At 38.0% G+C, this 22,691-nt stretch overlaps 1 protein-coding gene across 5 annotated transcripts in view; it reads right to left on the minus strand.

The window, feature by feature from the left end:
• LOC139943324 (uncharacterized) overlaps positions 1-22,691 on the minus strand; it is a 55,237-nt gene that overhangs the window by 4,867 nt on the left and 27,679 nt on the right. For 3 of the 5 annotated variants that reach the window (XM_071940152.1, XM_071940153.1, XM_071940151.1), the window contains exons 9-20: positions 22,398-22,526; positions 20,656-20,736; positions 20,431-20,501; positions 17,435-17,546; positions 16,637-16,859; positions 15,280-15,368; positions 12,487-12,543; positions 11,825-11,897; positions 10,766-10,976; positions 7,455-7,528; positions 5,613-5,662; positions 188-264 (exon numbers count right to left, since the gene is read on the minus strand). In XM_071940152.1, coding sequence (XP_071796253.1) covers positions 188-264; positions 5,613-5,662; positions 7,455-7,528; positions 10,766-10,976; positions 11,825-11,897; positions 12,487-12,543; positions 15,280-15,368; positions 16,637-16,859; positions 17,435-17,546; positions 20,431-20,501; positions 20,656-20,736; positions 22,398-22,526 — 1,247 coding nt within the window. The remainder of the gene's footprint in view (positions 1-187; positions 265-5,612; positions 5,663-7,454; positions 7,529-10,765; positions 10,977-11,824; positions 11,898-12,486; positions 12,544-15,279; positions 15,369-16,636; positions 16,860-17,434; positions 17,547-20,430; positions 20,502-20,655; positions 20,737-22,397; positions 22,527-22,691) is intronic. The other 2 variants (XR_011786800.1, XM_071940154.1) reach the window with 2 other exon arrangements.

A 22,691-nucleotide genomic window follows, 5' to 3' on the forward strand; every position in this document is an offset into this window, starting at 1 on the left:
TGAACTGGAAAAAGAGACCAGGGGCGACAAATAACCCATCACATCACATATGAAGAAGTATAATGCAAGGTTGTTACATGTACATCCCACATTATATTAAAGTTATAAAGTGAAGTTGCAATTTTCTACATTCCAAAAAGCCAGAATCAATTTGTTTGTCAGCAAACTGTGTAGCATTGTGACTTACCTGAGTGATAGGTCATCCCTCATCATGCCCTCAAAGTTATACAAAGCCACATAGTCACTGCCAGTTGAACTTGAAATCTAGCATTAGAAAAATAAACAATGTGGTAAAGCCTCTATGAGTATAAATCAAATAATAATAATACAGGTTTTGCACTGCACTTGAAGTCATTTTGGTGCAATCATTTTTGTGACCAAACGTATGTAAAAGCTTGGAATGTTGTTCGGCGTTACTACTGCCCTTAATACAATGTACATGTAGATCTTTTAGTTTATTGGTGCTTTTATTATTTTCTGTGAGTAGGTATACACATTCAAATCGGGGACATACTTGTTTATTGAGAGAGGACAATAGGGTCCATGGTTCAGGAAAAGTCCACGGTTGGAAAACGTGTACAAAACCAATGGGAGCTGTTGCAAAAAATATAAACAAAAGAGGGACAACAGGAGGTCCACGGTTGGGTGTGTGTGTGTAATGGGAGTTCAATATTTATCAATCTTTGTTTATCCCACAAGCAAAGGTTGAATAAAGATTAATAGCCTACCCAGCAAGCACACAACGTCTTTCTGACGTCATATTATGGTTGATTTTGAGTCGCGACGTCAGATTACCAAAAAGTGACTAAAATACAACTTCAGATTGGCGACAAGAATCAAACGTAAATTAAAAACGTCGTATGCTAAGATGGTCATGACTATGATAATTAAAATGTAACCGAAAATGAACGTTACATTTTAGGTAGATTTATAACTTAATAGTAACGTCATTGACCAGACGTTGCTTAGACGTAGTTTTATTGTCATAGTCTAACCATCGTTTTATTACAACAGTCTGACCATAATAAGTTGTCGCATTAATGTTTGTATTTTAACCAGATAGTAATGTCACTGAGCAGACATTGCATAGACGTCGTTTGTATGTCCCTTTGTAACCATAATTTTATTACCATAAGCCAACCATAAACAAACGTCATATTATTGTTTGTATTATAACAAGTTAGTAGCGTCATTATATTTTGGTCAACCTGTGACGTCATTATGACGTCATAATATGTACATCAGTATTTCGTCATATTATGGTCAGCTTGTGACGGCAATTTACCGTCACGACATCATTTGCATATTATGCAAATTTTGAGGTCAGACTAAAATGTGGTTACATACTACAACAATTATACAACAAATTTATCGGTAATTAGATACTACAAACACATGTTTTGTTTTGTTTGTGTTAAATATCAATAGGTTTTGTGATAAATTAAATGTGTGAACTAAATTTGACAGCTTAATTCCAAAAAATTAATTAAAACTACAAAGTTTGAATTACAATCTATAACACCCATGAATGCAAAATTCTTGAAACCGATCGGTATATATACACATGCTGTACTATTGAATAGTATATAGGTGCGGTGACTAGAGGTCGACGAAGGGAGGTCAAGCGGATTGTATGTGTGCATTGTATTAATTGATAATGTTAATAATTAAAAATAAACTAAATAATAAACATTAAATGTTGATGTTACGTCAAGTTTGGGGTATTCTAATGACGTCTAAACGATGTCATTAATTGACAATATGCCGACGTCGGTTTGTGGTCGGAAAAATTACGTTGTATCATGGTCGATAACAGACGTTCTACTTTCACATAGAACCATGAGCCGACCGTCATCCGACGTCGGGATTTGACTTCGGTTGAACGTTACTATGACCATCTTGTGCCTGCTGGGAAGTGATCCATAGGCAGCAAGATAAACAGAAAGCGTTCACATTGCTTTAAAAGACCGTATTGAATAACCCCTTTTTGCTATGAAAAGTCACCATCTTGTTGGGCAAACCGTATGCACGTCCAAATGCGTACATCATCGAAGCACACAGCACGCGACATTCCCGGTTTGATTTCTACGGCTTATGCACGCACACACACACACACGCACAGACGCCATCTTGTACAATGTAGGTCAGATATTTGAGCCGCGTGACGTCATATTCAATATGGTCTATACGCAGGATGCAATAAATTAACAGATTTCTAAATGGGATAAAGGAATACATTCCTGTCAGAATTTAACCTCAGGGACACATGTGAATTCAGAACTTTCCTCGTCAGTAGTTGTGAGTTTAAAAAAAGTGTACTGTACCTCATGAATATTCTATCAGATAGGCAGGGCCAGTAGGTAATTATTCAGTCTCTTTGTTATATTTAAATGCTTTGCCTTATTTGGTCTGCAATGGTAAGTTATCCCTCAAAAATTCCTTTATGTTCCGGTCAAGTATGAAGTTTTGAATGGGACAAATTATGAGGTACATGTTGAGTACATGGGTGCGGTCAGGGAGAGTGAGTGTATGCTAGCTGTGTGTTGGATATAGAGGGAGGTCATTCTAGCAGCGTCTTAGATAGAGAGAGGATGTGATCCTTGTTGATCCAGTGACAGAAAATTGCACTGGGTTTTGGTCTCTACAAATCTATGTGATTGTGCGCCATTGCCAAAATCAGAGCAGATTATGTTGTTTGCTCTACATAGTCTTTATCGCTAAGCGATAGACAGCCTATATACATGATATACCGTACATGTAGTACCATTCCACAAATGCATATACAATGCACAACGTGCCAAATGTTACTTTTTATTCTCCAGATCATCAACCTATCTAGTGAAATACCACCAATGCCATACATGTAGTAATAATTGACGCAGCAAATAATTGCAAGCTTTTATCTACCTAAAGGGATTGTCCCTTTGGACAGTGATTTGGTTCACTTTTGGGCAATCCCTAGGATTCTGTTTGCTTTTTCTGTTTGATTTGTTATGTCTCTCATTGTTTTCCTAACGGTTTTGAATCCTACATTTTCTGGTATTGTTGCTGTGTGTTTTAAAATGTTTTTAATACCTGAAATAATAAATAAAGAAATAATAAATAAAGAAATAAAAGCTTCAAGACCCTCATTACTGGCTTGAAGTTTAATGAGTAGCAGAACCAGTAGGCTGGTTTGTTCATACCTAATGTTGCAGTATAAGTGATTGCAGTTCATCCAAACAATGTTTGACAAACCAAAGGATTCCAAGAGCATGATTTTGATGGTTATCTACAATTGTGCACATTCTATTTGCTAGGAGCCCATCAATGGGCCAATCCATTAAGCCCCGTCCCATTGTGTATTGACCAATCACAACCCATTGCCTCATCAAAAGTCTGACAAAATAAGGTCTGACATGCGTGCGTGTATGCTTTTCGCTGGCAGCAATGTTGTGCAGAATGGCACTGGAGAGGCTCACATATTCTTGCCCACATGAGCACCTTGGGTAGAGCCTCATGGATTGGTCTATTGGTGCTCACCTTGATGGGGGAAGTGAACTTGTTTACTACATGTACATAGTATAAGCTTGAAAAGCCATGTCTTACACATAACATGTATGTTAATAAATGTAATATATGTATGCACAAAAGTAATAGTTATCCACAATGCAGTTATCTCCAAATTGATCATTGTCACTAAATCTTAACTTAAGGTTAGATAATTGTTTCACTGGGAATACATTGTATTTGTTTTATTTGTAACATTTCTAAACCACAGACCATAATAACTTGACATCAGGCATGCATTAACTTTGGCATCAAGAGAAGATAGCCACCTTTTGACTGCTGATATAATGATACATGTATGAGTCACTTTGAACTATGATAAAACAAAGCACCTCTGGTTACTCGCTCAAGATAACAACAGACACAGACAGCTTTCATGCAGTGATTATGCTAGAACCAGCCATCCACATGTACATCACTATGCAACAGGTAAGTCATGTTAGTATTCATGCAGACAACTTTTGAATAACATGCCCACCTGATCAGCAAATGATACATGACGATGAAGCCTGACTAATGGTTGACTCACATGGCTTACATGCACTGGTGATGAACACCTAGCATAACACTAATTATTGCATAGCAAAATACAGTAGGGATGAGACATGATTGAGTTTGATGGTTGTATCATGGAGGGAGGAAGGAAGAGAAGGAGCTCGAACGACCCGCAAAACCGCAGAGTAACAAAAGAAAACCCTGAAAATGCCCCTGTCAGACCAGTGGGAAAAGATAGAAGACCTCCTGCAGGACGGCCGATGAACGAGCGCGATAAGCTCTCTTTGTATAGAACGTGTGGTACCGCCAACCTCTGCACTGTTGCCTACGTGAAGGATGTATCATTGAAGACAAAAATTGCAAAAATACACAGTTTTTGCATGCGCAGCGCGTTTTCTTTGTCTTTCATGGATGCGCACTAGTACAAACAATTGCATTGTTTTTCCTGTTTTTTGGGGGGGTTTTCACATGAAAATCGGAGTTGTAGAAGGTGAGTTGTGATTGACTTCTTCATCTTTGTTTGAGGTGTTTTCATGGAAATATCATAGCATATTTGTACACTTTTCGCAAATTTCCGGTCACTAGCAGCAGTTCAAAAATTGGGTACTAGCACATGAGGGTGGTTTGTATTCAATTGTGTTTATCGTCTAGGCGTCCGATAGCGTCCAAAAATATTATCGCCTTTTAAAAAAAGTAGTTTTTTCTTTAATAAATCCATATGATGACACCATAGTTGCGTGAAGAACCAAGTGCGCACACGCAAACTCACAGACACCAGATCGCCCATTGTTTGTATAAGGTACATGTACATGTATGTGGGTGATGACGAGGTGTCATTAAAAGACCACGGTACCACTGGTTGGGCTTTTACAGCTCCTCAACCACTAATATTTTAAGGTACATGTACACTTTCTACTTCAAACAGTGTAAATTTAATGTAAATCTGTGGACATTGTGTTTTGTGTTACGAGAAGTACCCAAATTCTTTAATATAATAGGGAAAAGGTTTATCTTTAGGGGAAAAATGCCTCGTACAATGTACATGTAGTAATATGATTATTCCCTTTATTCTATAATGAAATACTTGAAATGCAAATAGGGTGGCAGAACAAATAGCAATAGTATCATGCATTAAGCCTAGCCGCTATTGTTTGAAAAAAATGTATGACAAAGTAGGAACATTTCACAATGTTAAGACAAAGAGATAAATGTTCTCTAAAAGGTTTCCAAAAAACAAAATACACACTTTCAAAACCCAACACTCTCAGTGTTTAACAGGGTCAAGAAATGCTCAAACTAGCACAAGAGTGAAAGAATTTGAAGACTACATCAATAGGTGTAGGTACATGTAATGCAAACATCAAACACATCAAAATGAATTTGCTTATGCAGTGCTGCATAAGCAAACCCTTTTGGCTGAGCAAAGATTTGTTTTCTTATTAGATTTATCTGTATTCAAATGGTTTTTTGTTTTAAGTCTAAAAACAAATGCAAGCTTGTATGTAATTCAAAACTGCTATATGAGGATAATGATTTATTTTTTGACGTAAAGAAGGCTCTATAGTTACCTGTATTGTAGGCTCACTGTGTCTCGCATGCGTATGTTTAACACGGGTCGCTGTAAAAAACAAAATCTATGTAAAATCAACAGCTTCAACTAGCAATGTGACTGCACAGACAACATTTCATGGAAGTGCTTTTATTGTGCTTTCACAATGTAGAGTGAATGCATTCATCCACATTGAAATGATTACTGTCTCCATATTGACCATCATGGCCAGACTCAGGTACTGTCTTTATACTGACCATCATGGCCAGACTCAGGTACTGTCTTTATACTGACCATCATGGCCAGACTCAGGTACTGTCTTTATACTGACCATCATGGCCAGACTCAGGTACTGTCTTTATACTGACCATCATGGCCAGTCTAAGGTGTCTTTATACTGAACATCATGGCCAGACTCAGGTACTGTCTTTATACTGACCATCATGGCCAGTCTAAGGTGTCTTTATACTGAACATCATGGCCAGACTCAGGTACTGTCTTTATACTGACCATCATGGCCAGACTCAGGTACTGTCTTTATACTGACCATCATGGCCAGTCTAAGGTGTCTTTATACTGAACATCATGGCCAGACTCAGGTACTGTCTTTATACTGACCATCATGGCCAGACTCAGGTACTGTCTTTATACTGACCATCATGGCCAGACTCAGGTACTGTCTTTATACTGACCATCATGGCCAGTCTAAGGTGTCTTTATACTGACCATCATGGCCATTCTAAGGTACTGTCTTTATACTGACCATCATGGCCAGACTCAGGTACTGTCTTTATACTGACCATCATGGCCAGTCTGAGGTACTGTCTTTATACTGACCATCATGGCCAGTCTAAGGTGTCTTTATACTGACCATCATGGCCAGACTCAGGTACTGTCTCTATACTGACCATCATGGCCAGACTCAGGTACTGTCTTTATACTGACCATCATGGCCAGTCTAAGGTGTCTTTATGCTGACCATCATGGCCAGTCTAAGGTACTGTCTTATACTGACCATCACAGCCAGTCTAAGGTACTAACTTTTTACTGACCAAACGTGGCCAGTCTAAGGTACTGTCTCTTCACTGACCATTATAGCCAGTGTAAGGTGTCTTTATACTGACCATCATGGCCAGACTCAGGTACTGTCTTTATACTGACCATCATGGCCAGACTCAGGTACTGTCTTTATACTGACCATCATGGCCAGACTCAGGTACTGTCTTTATACTGACCATCATGGCCAGACTCAGGTACTGTCTTTATACTGACCATCATGGCCAGTCTAAGGTACTGTCTTTATACTGACCATCATGGCCAATCTAAGGTGTCTTTATACTGACCATCATGGCCAGTCTAAGGTACTGTCTTTATACTGACCATCATGGCCAGACTCAGGTACTGTCTTTATACTGACCATCATGGCCAGACTCAGGTACTGTCTTTATACTGACCATCATGGCTAGTCTAAGGTGTCTTTATACTGACCATCATGGCCAGTCTAAGGTACTGTCTTTATACTGACCATCATGGCCAGTCTAAGGTACTGTCTTTATACTGACCATCATGGCCAGTCTAAGGTACATGTACTGTCTTTATACTGACCATCATGGACAGTCTAAGGTACTGTCTTTATACTGACCGTCATGGCCAGTCTAATGTGTCTTTATACTGACCATTAAGTATAAGGTCTAAGGTACTGTCTTTATACTGACCATCATGGCCAGTCTAAGGTGTCTTTATACTGTCCATTATGGCCAGTATATGCACCAAACATCAAAAAGTCAAAATTAATGCATCAAGTGAAACTTCAGGGCATTCAATAAACTACATGTGTATGTCTCATTAATCACATACTTACAAGGCTCTGTGTCGAATGACATGCTCTTTCCATACGTCTCCAATATTTTTCTCCTCGTTGAAGATGTACTTGGACTGTCATTAAAACCAAATCATGTGTCATCATCAAGTTAAACTTTTGATACAATGTTGGCATAGGTTATCAATTATTTGAAAGTCGTTACATATTGGATTGAACGAAAAACCATTGAACATTCCATAAAATGTGCGTCTGAGTGATGATGTTGGAGTTGTTTAGCACAATCCCAAACCCTGATATATTGCTCAGACTTGATATCAGAACAGTCAGATTGGTCCATGTACTCCTCCCAGTTCATATTCGTATTAAGGAAAGCATGGGCAACTAGTGCGACTAGTATCGAAGTCGCAACTATTGATTGCTTAGTTGAGTCGCGACTACGGCTATTCAACTACTCGGTTTACATCAGGCTGACACAACTAATACAAAAATAGATGCAACTTCCTGCTTGATGAACCGATAGTGTTGCCCACGACTATACACAACAACATCATTTACTTAAGAAACCCAATCAGACATCAGTGACACGATCCTTCAATCCTGTCACCACAAATTTTACTAAACACATCAACAAAAGTAAGTCCCCCCCCTTCAACAGTTTGTCATAACATGGTACATGTAAGGTAAAACATTTTACCAATACAACTAATTACGAAATAATTCTATGACATGTTTCCTAAGTGTTGTTGAAAAATGAAAGATGTCCATGAATTCATGGCTGAATGAGCTCAAATGGAAGACAAAAACTGCCCTTTTCAAAAGTCAAGTCACAAAAGTTTATCAAATCTGCAGGCCAGTAACGTGTGTATCCACTACGCCTGGCACCGGCATGGCATGGATGTCTCCTCCATGGTCATGGTGTTGATCAGTCTGGTGACACGCTGCTGTGGGATGGCATTTCACTGAACCTGCAGAATATAGGACAGGTTAGCCAGGTTGCTGTTGGTATTGATGTGGGGATATGCAGATCGCTTCAGCTAGTCCCACAGGAATGGAATTGAGGTCAGGCGGGCTTGCTGGCCACACCATTCCCTCGATGCCTTCACCAGCCAGGAATGCAGTAGCTACTCTCCCTCTGTGTGGTCGGGCATTAATGTCATCCATACGTACACAAATCAACATATCGTTAGACTGTCAAGTTGCCAGCAATCTGCACAAGTGGTGTTTTCCTGGCAAGGCTTATACCACCCCACACCATGACACTCCGAACACCATAGGCTGTAACTGGTTGAACACAGCATGTTGCTCTCCAACTCGACGCCACACCTGTCTCTGGCCATCAATGTGACGCAGGCAACTTCTCGTTTCATCGGTGAATAACACAACGCAACATTTGTGACTTTTGAGAAAGGCAGTTTTTGTCTTCCATTTGAGCTCAGTCAGCCATGATCTCATGGACATCTTTCATTTTTCACTTAGGAAACATGTCATAGAATTATTTCTTAATTAGTTGTATTCATAAAATGTTTTACCTTACGATGTTATGACGAATTGTTGAGGGGGGGACTTACTTTTGTTGATATTATTGAGACTGCGGCAAACAATATGCTGCAATGCATCTTGGAAACAAAAAATTAATCGCGAATAATGTCAAAGTCGCAAACTATTTTAAAAAAAACGACTAGTCGAGTTAATTTCATTAGTCGCCAACTTTATAGTTACCCAAAAATCTTAAAAGCACATAAAATTCTTATCCACCTGTCCTTTTTAGAGGCTCTGTTTTTTGTAGTTCTCTTTTATTGTTTCTCTTCACAATTTTGTTTAAGCTGTTATTACAATTACATTGTACACCATCAATACAACACAAGTGGTAATAAACGATCAGTCAACAACGCACATTGAGAAATAATTCAATGAACTTTGCCCCGCACGCCCTCTGTTGGCAAAACTTGTCCATGCTATTAGAACTCCTCCAAGGCTGTACATTGTGCACAGTCTACAGGCATAATGCACGTGTGGCAATTCTTCACTCCGTTCGTGAACGTGTACTGCATTGAAGTCCAGTCAAGAAGGTCATGAATATGGAATTATCAACAGCCATCAACGGCCAATCACAGTGTGGGGAATGTTGGTCAGAATGGACTTTGGACGACTGTGTGTGTTGTTTAATGTGCTGTGCATACCGCATGGACTATATACATGTATGAAGTGGGCGACTGTGTGTAGCTGCACCATGTGGTTTGTGCATCGTGTTTTCAATGATTGTACGACAACGTGTATTCTGAAATGAACGAGAGCACTTCAGATCCTGATCGCAGCCAAATTAAATCTAGCAAGTATCTAGAATGGGGGACTTTCAGGACGTTTGGTGGCAGCAGACTTACCAGGTAAAATCCATTGTTCTTGGCAATGTGCGCATGCTCAGAACTATGCAAACAATGGACATTTACCTGGTAAGTCTGCTGCCACCTAGCATTCAAAAGTCTCCTATTGTTAAATTTATTGTCAATTTTAATGTTGGAAAGTGAAAGGTTTAGAACTCAATTTGCCAAAGTCGGAGATTTTAAAAAAGTTGGAACTAAAAAAAAAAGACGGTTTTTCAAAGTTTGAAAGTCGGAATTCCGCCAAAAGGCGGAATCGTGATTTTTTATAACTATAATTTGAATACATGGTAGTTTTTTTTCAAATACTCACGTACAATTGTGTACAAAAAAAAGATTAAAATTGGGTTTAGTAATTGACTTTTATTTGGCTGGAAGTAAAACTAACTTGGAAGATCAGGTAATTTATCAGAACCACTTTTTTTAAAAATTGAAAAGAATTTGGGGTTTTTTGAGATCACATTAAAAATGCTCAAGAATTACAAAGTTTGATGGTTTAGTTTAGGACCTTTTTTTCTCCATACTGGAAGACATTTGGAGTCATATTTTAGTCTCTTTTGTAGCCCAAATAACCCAACGAAGCTGATGTGTCCCTCTAATACATGTAGATATTAATTTTGCATCACGGATAAAGCATTTGGTGTGGCTTATAAAGTTACATCCAAATTTTAAAAACACTAGTACAAATCAGCTCAACTTCTTTGAAAGGGTTGAGCAAGTATCAATTTGTTGGCATGTATACAATCATGACATGCTAAGTTATGGATTCAAGAACTTCTCTAACATCTTGGAATTTGAAGTCTTGTATCACATCAATTGATCGATACTCAAATACTCCACTGGAGGCTCGAGTGAATTGTTTCAGCATCTCAAGCAAACAGAAACTAAACACACAGAGCTTTATTTAAGAAATGCAGGGAATAGAAATGAGCATACCCTAATGAAAGGCTAAGATAAAGCAGTGCATAATACCTGTGTGGTGCTGATTTCGACATGACTGGATCCCGTCCATCTGGTGCCAGTGAATTGGCACTGCCACTGGAATAGCTACTTAAGGAAGCTCCTGATGCAGCGTTACTACCTGGAACCAGACTAGGCCTTGGTGAAGTCTCAACACATGTTGCACTAGAAAGATTGGCTGCACATTTAATGGCCTCATATATTGGATCCACCTCTTCAACATCTGCAAATACATGCAGTGTATACCATCAAATTTAGCTCTAAAAGATTTGCAGTCATTATACAATGTACATCAACTGGAGTACATGTGTACAAAAAACTATGTTTTATGGCCGTACAAAATAAGAACGCCACCTAATCGGTAAAAAGTGCAATGTCCCCAACATTCCACTAGTACATGTATTTGAAGTGTTAGACACTTTGGGTCTCAGCTGACTTTTCACACTGTTTAAATATCAATATGACAGTGACATACGTATAGAAGAATACTCAGTGTGGGAACTTAACCTGCTCTGGGAGAGGTTGAATTAGTCTAAAGTGGTAATGACCTCCAACAATCATCACACGTTCCCTCTTTAATAAATGTTCTTTGACAAGGTTTTAGAAGCTAAATTGCAAGCCTTTTATCAATAGCATTGTCATGCTGCCCTCTATTCATACATGTAAGTGTTTATCAATAAGAATATTGACCAAATTCGCCTGTCGTCATCATCAGAATAATCTTGGATACATTGCACCATACTGATGGGAAATGTAACTGTGCGTTTTTTTCAGTGAAGGGCGCACTTTAGGTGATGTGGCTTTCACACGTAAACCTATGTGCCCACCAACATGGTGAGCGTGGCACAGTCGCCGTGTGTGACGTGCGTGCAAGGGGTCAATAGACAGGCACTGGTCTTAAATACCCAATGGTTGGATTGGATAGACAGTACTTACAATGAGGCATGAACAACACTCAAATACCACACACATGTATGAACCCTGGTACCATTTTAGTCCAGGAAGTTTGAATGTGAGTGAGACTTGCACAGTCTATTTCAATAGGCTTTTATACCATAAGAATATACTTACTCGACTCAAAGTGCCTAGGAATCTCAAGTTCTGAGGAACTTTTCTGTTTACGAAGAAGCTTTTTCTTGTCAACCTAAGAGTAATACACAAAAAAACTGCATCAATTCAATTCCATTTGTTTTTGAATTCCAAACTTTAAACATAATATTAATAATAATAATAATAATGATAATAATAATAATAATAATAATAATAATAATAATAATGATATGGACATTTATACTGCGCAATGACCAATATAAATATACTCTACTGCGTATTACAAAGAATAAAAAAAATTCAGAGAAAAAATGAAAAAACAAATACACCTAACAGAGCAAGAATGAATTAAATGGGTGAAGTAAACAAATGGGTTTTTAACTTAGATTTAAATAAATTAAGTGAAGAAGACTGTCTAATTCAAGGTGGGAGATTGTTCCACAGATTTGGAGCGGCATAGAGAAATGCCTGATCACCTAATGTAGCCCTAGATTTCCTAGATGTGTGAAACAACAATGTGTGGTCTTGTCAACTCCCTAAGATGGTAGGTTGATTGAAACTGAGAGAGTGATTTTTTGAATGTACGTTGGAGCTAAACCATGAATTGCTTTGTCAGTAAACAGTACATCCATGATATTAAAGAGTAAAACAAAACACGCATACAGCAAACAAAACTTATGTACCAGAGGTTTGATGTCTCGAACACTTGATTGGCGCCGAAATACTTTGTTGGATTTTTCCTGAATGATAATGAAAATTAAAATGAAAATAATATGATGAAGAGTGTCATGCTACATCAAATGGAAATGGATTATATGATTCAATAGCAACACAGATTGATTGTACAATTAAAACAACATAACTATGTCAAACTAAAATATGTAATGATGGTCAATTTGTTTGTTATATTATTTTTGAAATGATAGGCAGCAACAACTCCATATAATTATTTGAAACATTTTGAGCATGCTCCATACATCTGAGAGGTTTTATATACACATGCAATAATGGTTGAAACCACAGTGACAAGGGTTTTATATACACATGCAATAATGGTTGAAATCACAGTGACAAGGGTTTTATATACACATGCAATAATGGTTGAAATCACAGTGACAAGGGTTTTATATACACATGCAATAATGGTTGAAATCACAGTGACAAGGGTTTTATATACACATGCAATAATGGTTGAAATCACAGTGACAAGGGTTTTATATACACATGCAATAATGGTTGAAATCACAGTGACAAGACAATCGGTCTGTATGGATAACAGCTAGCATATGCTGTTACTACCAGTTTCAAACATCTAATTGCATCTATCTGAATAAAATGAATAAAATGAATCACTACTGCAGTGTGTATAAGCCATGATGAGTTATTCTTTATTCCACCGTGTTATCTTACAGCTTGCTCTATTTGTACTACATGTAGGGTCAAGCTTTTTATTGAACAGACAAAGGCACAGTTTGAAGCCTCTTACTTTGAGTCAGTAACACTCGGTCATTATGATAAGATTGTGTGATCTAAAAAATAAAATAAAATCTCTGGGGAACACTCCACATTTAGTGCTCTGGTCTTTGGGCCAATAGCATTCCTTTAATCTTTCTCAGCTCCCTGGGAGTATACATGTACAGCTCTGGGGCGGATTGCAATAAACCAGTCTTAGTCAGCGGTCTAAGACCAGTCAGTTATAGCCGGCTATCTGCCTTAGACGGTCTTAGCTTAGTCAGTCATTAAGCCTGTTGCAATAAGCTGGTCTTAGATAAGTCAGCGAAGAGTAATGAAATACGAACAAATGTTCCATAATACTTAGCACATCTGCAGCACTGGCGGTACGGCATTGTCCTTTTGGTTTAAATCATCGGATATCAAACGGGTGAGTTGTATCATTTTTACTCTTGGGAACATATATTTACGATGTAATGTATTATCATCATATATGCCTCTTATGGGTATAATCTATCTCTAAATATTTGATCTCGTCGTTGACCTCTTTGCATCAAATCATCTACAAACCTAACAAATGCAGCGGTATCTTTAAAAACCAAAACAAAGACCGATTATAGCCAGCTCAGAGCGGGCTAAAAATTTAAGACCGGCTATAATTATAGACCGTGCTATTGCAACCAGTCTATAATTAAAGACTGTCTAAGCGCGTCTCAAGTTAGCCGGCTATAGTGCATAGACCAGTTTAAGACCGCTTGGTGCAATGAGCTGCCACTACAGCTTGCCACTACAGCTTGCTCTATTTGTACTCCATGTATACCAGGTATTGAGTGAATTGAGTCTACATTGTTAATCCAACATGCAATCCACCTGGAGTACAAAGCTTTAACAAATGTTCAACAGTAAACTTCAATTTAAATACACATTACAGCATTGGAATTTTCTCTGGAATTTTCTTAATGCTTTTAGTTACTCCAAGACGCTTTGCTTTAACTTTCGAACAATTACATGTACTAGGCATGCATGCATATCATGCACTACGCAAAACTAAATTAAGACAGGAAATAGTTCAGCTTTTAAATCCAGTCATGAAAGAACATAGAACGACCAAAAAGAAAACTAGAAATAACCCTCAAAAAGCAAAGGATTACAAAATGCTTGTCTGTCTTCTATGCTTTGTAACCCCAAAACTTAAAGGAACACGTTGCCTTGGGCCGGTCGAGTTGGTCTTTTAAAAGCGTTTGTAACCGTTTGTTATGAAATGCATATGGTTAGAAAGACGTTTTAAAAGTAGAATATAATGATCCAGACAAGTATCACTCAAAATTGCACAGTTTTCCTTTTACCTCGTCGACTAACACGGTCAGCCATTTATGGGAGTCAAATTTTTGACTCCCATAAATGGCCGACCGTGTTAGTTCGTGACGTACATGTAAAAGGAAAACCGTGTTCCTTTAATCTGGTTGGTGACTTGTGGCAAACTACATGTATATGGAGAGGATGTCGTGGGATTGAGGGCGGGGGGTGAACAAAGAATAGTTGCCACAAAAGCACCTGTTAAAAAGTTGTTGACCCCTTTGTCGAGAAACAGCCTGCAATCCAAAGTCAATGTATTTTAACTGTATGGATTTTAATGTTTATTTTTTTAATTGTTAGCCTAAGCGCCAAATGAGCATGTTCCATGGATGGACGCTTTATAATTTCAAAGCATTTCATGCATCATGTAAGAAGTTTGTATAAAGTCTGTATGGCTGTCCAACAAGACTCCTTCATAAATAACCAGCTGCCCCAGGGGAGTTACTATCAAGTACATTGTACATGTATACATCATTGGGAATCAAGTTAAGCCCAGTTTAGAGCAACAGTGTATACAATGTATATTAAACAACTTGTCCCTGTGCAAACAATCAGTACACACTCTTTTTCTAGTGTGCACCAGTATTTGTTGGGCTGTCCTAACACCAATTATTCAGATATGAAAACAGCTTTTGTAAGTTAGGTACATGTACATGTATGTAACATACCTGTCCTTTACATTCTGGAAAACCCTCCTGGCATTTGTGATGTACATTGCATTTACACAGTTTGCAACGCAAGCCTTGCTTCAGTATGCCTAAAAACCATTAGTCAATATCGGGAAAAATCATTAGCAGCATCATTTGTCAACAGAGAGAGTAAATTGCCTCGAAAGCCCTGATAACATTTTCAATAACAATCTACATGTGTGTAACCTCAGGGAACCACCTGGGCCCAAGCAAAGAGTTGGCGCTTACAGGAGCAGGGATTTATGTGCTTACTGTACATCAAGCAGGTTTTACGCAGTAGTGCGGAATATCGGCCTGTGTACGTGCATACTCTATGTTATTAGGCATTTTACGCTTGTAAATCAAGCGCAGAAATTCCGTGACTTGAAAGTTCCCATTCCAACAAGCACATTGTGCATTATACAATTGTTGCACGCTGTGACAGGGTCCATGGCGTTTTGTACACTCGAGGGGGAAAATGGAACCCAAGGGTGTACAAAACCCAAGAACCCCAGGCACAGCGTGCAACACTTGTTTTGTTATACCTTTGCATAATTGTTATTCCTCTTCTTGAAGTTCTGTTGTCATCTTCAAACATTATTACGACGGGCTATTCATTGTTTAATAAGCAGACGAACAAGAAACAATTCCCTCAAACCCGCGGTTGTTTCGTACACAGCGCTGGAAATCGACCAACGCCAGGAACAATCAAGGTGATGTACACCGGTGTACATCACTTTTCATGTTACCCGGCCCGTCGAGCCATGTAACAGGCGTTTTTATTGCGCGTCACATGGTTGGTTCTCGTCCAATCAAACTTCACAGTTTGTAACCGGAGGTATAACAAAACCATTTGATTGTTTATGGGCGGTTTATTCACTAGTTCGCTAGTTCACAGAGCCGGTTTTTATCCATGTAACCTGTTAAACCGTGCATAAACTCTCTGAGGTGTTAATAAATGCACTTAAATGCACTTAATAAATGTGGTTATTACGGCACACTTTCGTTAAAAAAAAATAATAATATTAATAAGTTGCCATGATCACTCAGAGAGGGATTCTCAGGAATAATAAGATTGGAATGTCAAGCACCAATAAGATTCAGCCTCAATATTCAACAACTTCCAAACTTCCAAACTTCTTCTGATTAAATGCATCTGCAGTATGGGTAATGGTATGGTGGGCTTCCCAAGAGACTGTGCTCGGAAGAACTTAACAATTTATCACAATTACAAAGGGTATGAATGTCACAGATAAACATTGTCAAAGAAAAACTATCCAATAGAAATGGTTCCTGATTGTATGTATTGACCTTACTCTGAATACAAACATAGCTTTGGTATATCGATAGTTCTTACCTTTTAATAGTCCCCTACAGTGATCACAAAAGGTTGGTTTTTTGAAGTTGTAATCTTGAAAACAGTGTGATCTTTTGCCACTTTCCAGCATATCTGACAAGCAATCCTTAGCTTCAGAGGATAAAGAACATTGTTCAGACTTGGCAGTCATACGGTCACCCGTTGGCAACACATGTCCATTACTAACTCTCCATCCTAGAATCTCTGGGGTAAACAACTTCAGCTAAGAAAAACAAAACCAGATTCAATTTCACTCTTAGCATATTTGGAATAATTATATTGTTTCTATTGTTGTAACATTTTCACTGTTCTTGGTGGAGGAGCATCTCTTACAACACATCACTACATTTTGAACAGACAAGCTATATATACCACGTGATGTAACGCCGGTTCAGACAGGCGCTCCAGAGTCACCCCAAACCATATTAGGAGCGACTCTGGATCGACCCAATTAAATTTTGGTTTTATACAGGCGAACTTAACATAACATTTTTATTTGGTTCGGCTCTGAAACCAAGGTGCTCCAGAGGCGTTCTGAAAGACTGGTAACAGTTGATCTTTCCACTTCTAGTGCATCCAGTTCCTCCATGTTTCAGACGCCCAACTTTTCAAGTACTCCATTTAAAATTTGGTTCGGCACAACTCTTGGGCGCCTGTCTGAAACTGGTGTTACTTAAATTAAAACTAGAATGAAAGCTTTAGGGTTTCCTTCAAAAACTTCAGGATGTAATATTTGGTTAAATTGAGCTTCTCCTGAGGGAAAAGGAAAAAACTCTGAAATCAAATAAAGTGACAAACCTGGGCCTGTCTGCTCTCAAGGGCCACTTCAGTCTTTTGCATCTCACTTTTGTTGATATAGATTTGAGTCAAAATCTCTGTAGCTTTACTATGTTGTTGACTCATTTTTACACTGTCAAAAAATAAATAAAGATACATCTGACTATCATTAGCTCAATGCTGAAGTCAAGTCCATTGACCAAGGATATAAACATTCTGAGAGATAAACCCATCAATGGTATGACAACTAATAAGGGAAGGTCAAGGTAAACATTCTGAGACCTAAACCCATCAATGGTATGACAACTAATAAGGGAAGGTCAAGGTAAACATTCTGAGACCTAAACCCATCAATGGTATGACAACTAATAAGGGAAGGTCAAGGTAAACATTCTGAGACCTAAACCCATCAATGGTATGACAACTAATAAGGGAAGGTCAAGGTAAACATTCTGAGACCTAAACCCATCAATGGTATGACAACTAATAAGGGAAGGTCAAGGTAAACATTCTGAGACCTAAACCCATCAATGGTATGACAACTAATAAGGGAAGGTCAAGGTAAACATTCTGAGACCTAAACCCATCAATGGTATGACAACTAATAAGGGAAGGTCAAGGTAAACATTCTGAGACCTAAACCCATCAATGGTATGACAACTAATAAGGGAAGGTCAAGGACCTAAACCCAACAATGGTATGACAACTAATAAGGGAAGGTCAAGGTCAACGGTTGGTAATCACTCTTAAAATTAACAGCACTAAAAGTCAACAGCTACTTTTGATAGTAAAAGTGTTTTGAGAAACATTTCACTTTGAAGTACCGTAATTTTTGAATTATTAACCGCGGTTTATACATTGATTTTGACATTTTTTTATTCTCCGGGCGACTTGTAGGCCGACGCATAAATAATTAAGAGAAAAAACGGCATTTTTTAAAAGAAAGATCGTTTGTAAAATATTCTGAATAATGTTTTTTTTTTCTTAAACGAGAACAAAAACCTGCCTGTGTGATGACAAAATCCTGTTGAAAACCCCACCACAATTGTATTCCGTGTTTCCTTTGTAAAACGTTTTACCCCCCTCAGCTCCCCCTCTCAGCGCAACTCGGGTTAGACTAGACTGGTCCCCTGTCTATTTATCCCACGATCTTTATATACTGATGTCAGACATCCAGGCTACACTCATGTCAGCCAGCGATTTCTTCAGCTCAACCACGCAAACCGCAACAGCAGAATGGTGAATGGACGTACGCAAAGAACTATGCCGCGCCAGGGGGATCAAACAAAACGTTTTCAAACCGCCCTGATTGTTGAGTCCAGTAACATTGAACACTTAAATAATTTTAGCGCATTTCCAGGCGGCGTAAATGTCCAGGGTGAAGCGCAACCCGTCGGCAAACATCGCTCAATACAGTGCCCCCAACATTTGTTGTGCAATCTTGGGATTGAGCAGCGCAATTAACAGATTGCTAGCTTTACGAACTCGCATGTGGACATGTGCATAATGTGCACGATGCAGGATACATTACTACACACACGCTACTGGTTGCAATATCTGTTGTGGATCCTCGTTGTGGGTGGGACTACAATAAAAGTGAGGGAGAAACACCGACCAACCACTTTTCTTTAATTCCCTTATTTCCTGTCTACTCCGATGTTTAATAAAAGTGAATCCCCTGTCCTTGTGATTACGCAAACAATAAGGTAGCGCATTTAGTTTCATACTTTTTGCCGTCCCCATTATTATTTCTTTTATATTTTGTAAAGGAATTTCGTTAGGAACTGTGGTACATGTTTAAAAAATGTTACTATATACATTGTAAAAAGAAACAACAGTCATAGGCAATACTCTCTTTTGTGTTGTGGTAGCACTGAAAAGGACTGTTTGGTTTTGGTTTTTGTCTATTTTCTATTTAAACAAAACCGACCCGGAAGGCAAAGGATTCCTTGGATATAAATCTCCGCACTGTTCTTTATCACTGCTTCTGAAGACTAATCCTATGTTGAAATGATGGTCAAAGCACTGTCTGGAGTTAATTTTCATTGCAACACGAACTCACTTACCTACAAACAAAGTGGGATTTAAATTTGTGAATTTTTAAAATTGTTATTGGATTTTTTCAGTAAAATCTTGGCTAGACTTCGGACGGATCGAGTAGAGCAGCTGCCCATTGTACAACAAATAGTTTGAGCGTCTGACAGCTGACCCACACTTCGAGGCTCGGGGTCCAGTCAAATCAAACGTGAACAACTTTTGTCAACAGAGGGCAATGCGATGCAGGGTAAAGTTCAACTATTTCTCGGTGTGCATTGTTGACCGATCTTTGATTCACAGAGATTTTGTTGTCAAAGAAGTTCAGAAATGGTCAACACAACCGATCATCAAATCGCAAATTCTTGAAAAGGGTTGTTGATGGCAAAAAAAATAATTCAGGACTGATAGTGTGAGATAAAAAAACATCCGTAACGCGGCAGGTTTGCGTTCTTCACTTCCGTGTTTTGAGGTTAGTTTGCTCATGTTTTGTTTTTGTTTTGGTCGTGGTTTATACGCCGCGCGGCATTTATGACGACACCTTAATATTTTTTGTATATTTTGGGGAAGTGCAGTTTATACGTCGCGCGGTTTATAATCCGAAAATTACGGTAATGTGGTTATGTAAAAAGATTTTTATCCCCTACAATATGCATCTGAGAAGCATTTCAATCAGTAATGTTTTTCAGATTGTGTGTGATTAAGTTCCTTGTGAAATCTTGATTTAAACTGTCAAATAACACCTTTATTTCATCCAGAGTATTTTTCCTCATTTCTTTGTCTTTTCTTTACTTATTTTGCAGAAATAAAAGATCGGCGTGATCAATGAAATATGAAATATAAATATCCACTTCAAAGCGGAGATTCCACAGACCTTATTATAATTTAAACTGTGGGAGCTGTTGGCTTTGTATGTAATAAAGTTCACACAGTATTTTATATTTATTTTACCATCTCACAAAACACTATCATACAGTACTTACATATCATATTGCCTTTTGAGTTTACTCTGAGTCTCCTTTCTTGTTGCCAATTGCTTTTCCATTTCATTCACCTAAAATTACGAGTACACATTTACATTACAACAGATGCTAAATCATAGTGTGACAATGTAACAACTTTTTGAAATAATACTAGCAGTAACAGAGCCATTTTAATAAGCAAAAGAATTAACAAATAATGTACATTGAATGCAGTTATATTGTTACCTCTTTAACCAGCATGTCATATTTGCCTTGAAGCACCTTCTCTGTTGCCAAATTCACCACCAGCTTCTTTTCCACAAAGTCCTTCGGAGAAACAAACAAACAAACTCTTTTTAAAAGCAAACAGTATGTTCATACATACGCCCAGGACCTAGAGTGCTTGAGTGGTGTACCTGCACAGCAACTTTGGTGTACAAACACATATGTATATACAGTCTCTGTGGTCTCTAGTGCCGAAGCACTGAGTAAAAACGTTCTTGCGGCTTACCGAGTTAGTGAAACTCTCTCGATCGGTGTATAACATGTCAAACAAGTCAACAATGTGTACGTGTTCGGTACATTGGATAGTTTTCTAAAGACTTTTCCAGTAAAATAAACCGTCGCCCCTTCAATTTTGAGCCAAATGTCTTGCTTAATGTAAAAGCTTGTGAGATTATTAATATAACCAGGTGTTTATTATCACAGCAAAACTATGTACATTACAGCACTTTTTACAAAAACTGTGTTTATAGCCACGTTCTCAGTAGACTTAAAATTGTTAACTTACCGACGCAAATCATGTTAACTTGCCAAAGTTATGTTCAAGGGCAAACAACAGGTAACCTACAGGGTGGTCAATTACTGCCACAGTGATTTTATGTTGACAGGCTGATTTGAGTTGCGGTAACTAACCAAGGTTTACTTTAACAGTCTATTGCGAACCGGCTTAAGATAACAACAGACATGTGTTTAGCTTTCTACCACCATTATCTTCAATCTGTGTAAGTTAAAAGGGTCTATGTACTTTTTTGTAGGACAAAAACACAATGTCCTCAGATTTACACTAAACTTACACAGTTTGAAGATTATGATAGTGGAAAACTTCCCTGAAAATATTGCTTGCTGAGGTGTGGATAGTTTTTGAGAATTAGTAAAACAATGTCATCAAAATTACTTTAGCATGTAAAAAAAAACGTTTTTCATAACATTAATTTACTCAATTTTCAAAAACTACATCACCTCAACAGCTAATATTGTAAGGTACGCTTTCTGCTATCATTATCTTCAAACGGTGTAAGTTATAAGTAAATCAGTGGACATCACAAAACCTTTAATGTCAATCTGTGGAAATTGTGTTTTGAGTAACAAAAAGTACCCACACCCTTTTAACACATGTGTTTTATTATTTAAACATGTGTGTTTATTTTTTAGGTTTCAACAAACAATTTAAAATGAAGTTGTCTGAATCTTGAAAATAGTCAAACTGTTTTAAATGTGAGACACAGTCAGTTTTGTGCTCAAGGTTTTTGATTGACATGCGACATCTCCAAGGGATAGTTATAGACAGTGGACACTATTGGTTATTGTCAAAGACCAGTCTCCTCACTTGCTGTATCTCAACATATGCATAAAATAACAAACCTGTGAAAATTTGAGCTCAATCGGTCATGGAAGTTGCGAAATAATAATGAAAGAAAAAACACCCTTGTCCTGCTTGTCACAAAGTTGTGTGCTTTCAGATGCTTGATTTCGAGACCTCAAATTCTAAATCTGAGGTCTCAAAATCAAATTTGTGGAAAATTCAGAGGGAGCCATTTCTCACAATGTTTTATACGACCAACCTCTCCCCATTACTCGTTACCAAGTAAGATTTTATGCTAATAATTATTTTGAGTAATTACCAATAGTGTCCACTGCCTTTAAGGAGATGAAATGGCAAACTAATAAAGACAGGCCACAATAGGATTATTGTGAGTGTAACTTACCCCTGCTGCATTCTGGTGTGGTTTGCTGAATTCATACTGCTTGGTTTGATCATGACAACCTGAAGATGGTTCAGACGCATTTTGTACAGTGTTGATAATGGTGTCCATACGATTACCTTGATCAGTCAGCTATAAACAACACCAATGGTGATCATAGTAAGTATCATGCAATCAATCAATCAGCTTACATCAGTAAATCAGATTTTAAAATTGGTAAAATCATCCGATCTTCAAAATTAGATTTACTTCCGGCAGTATCAAAGATAATTACTGCACCAAAACCATAAGGGCTTA

Source organism: Asterias amurensis, chromosome 10 (assembly GCF_032118995.1).
Source record: "Asterias amurensis chromosome 10, ASM3211899v1".
NCBI classification, from domain to species: Eukaryota; Metazoa; Echinodermata; class Asteroidea; order Forcipulatida; family Asteriidae; genus Asterias; species Asterias amurensis.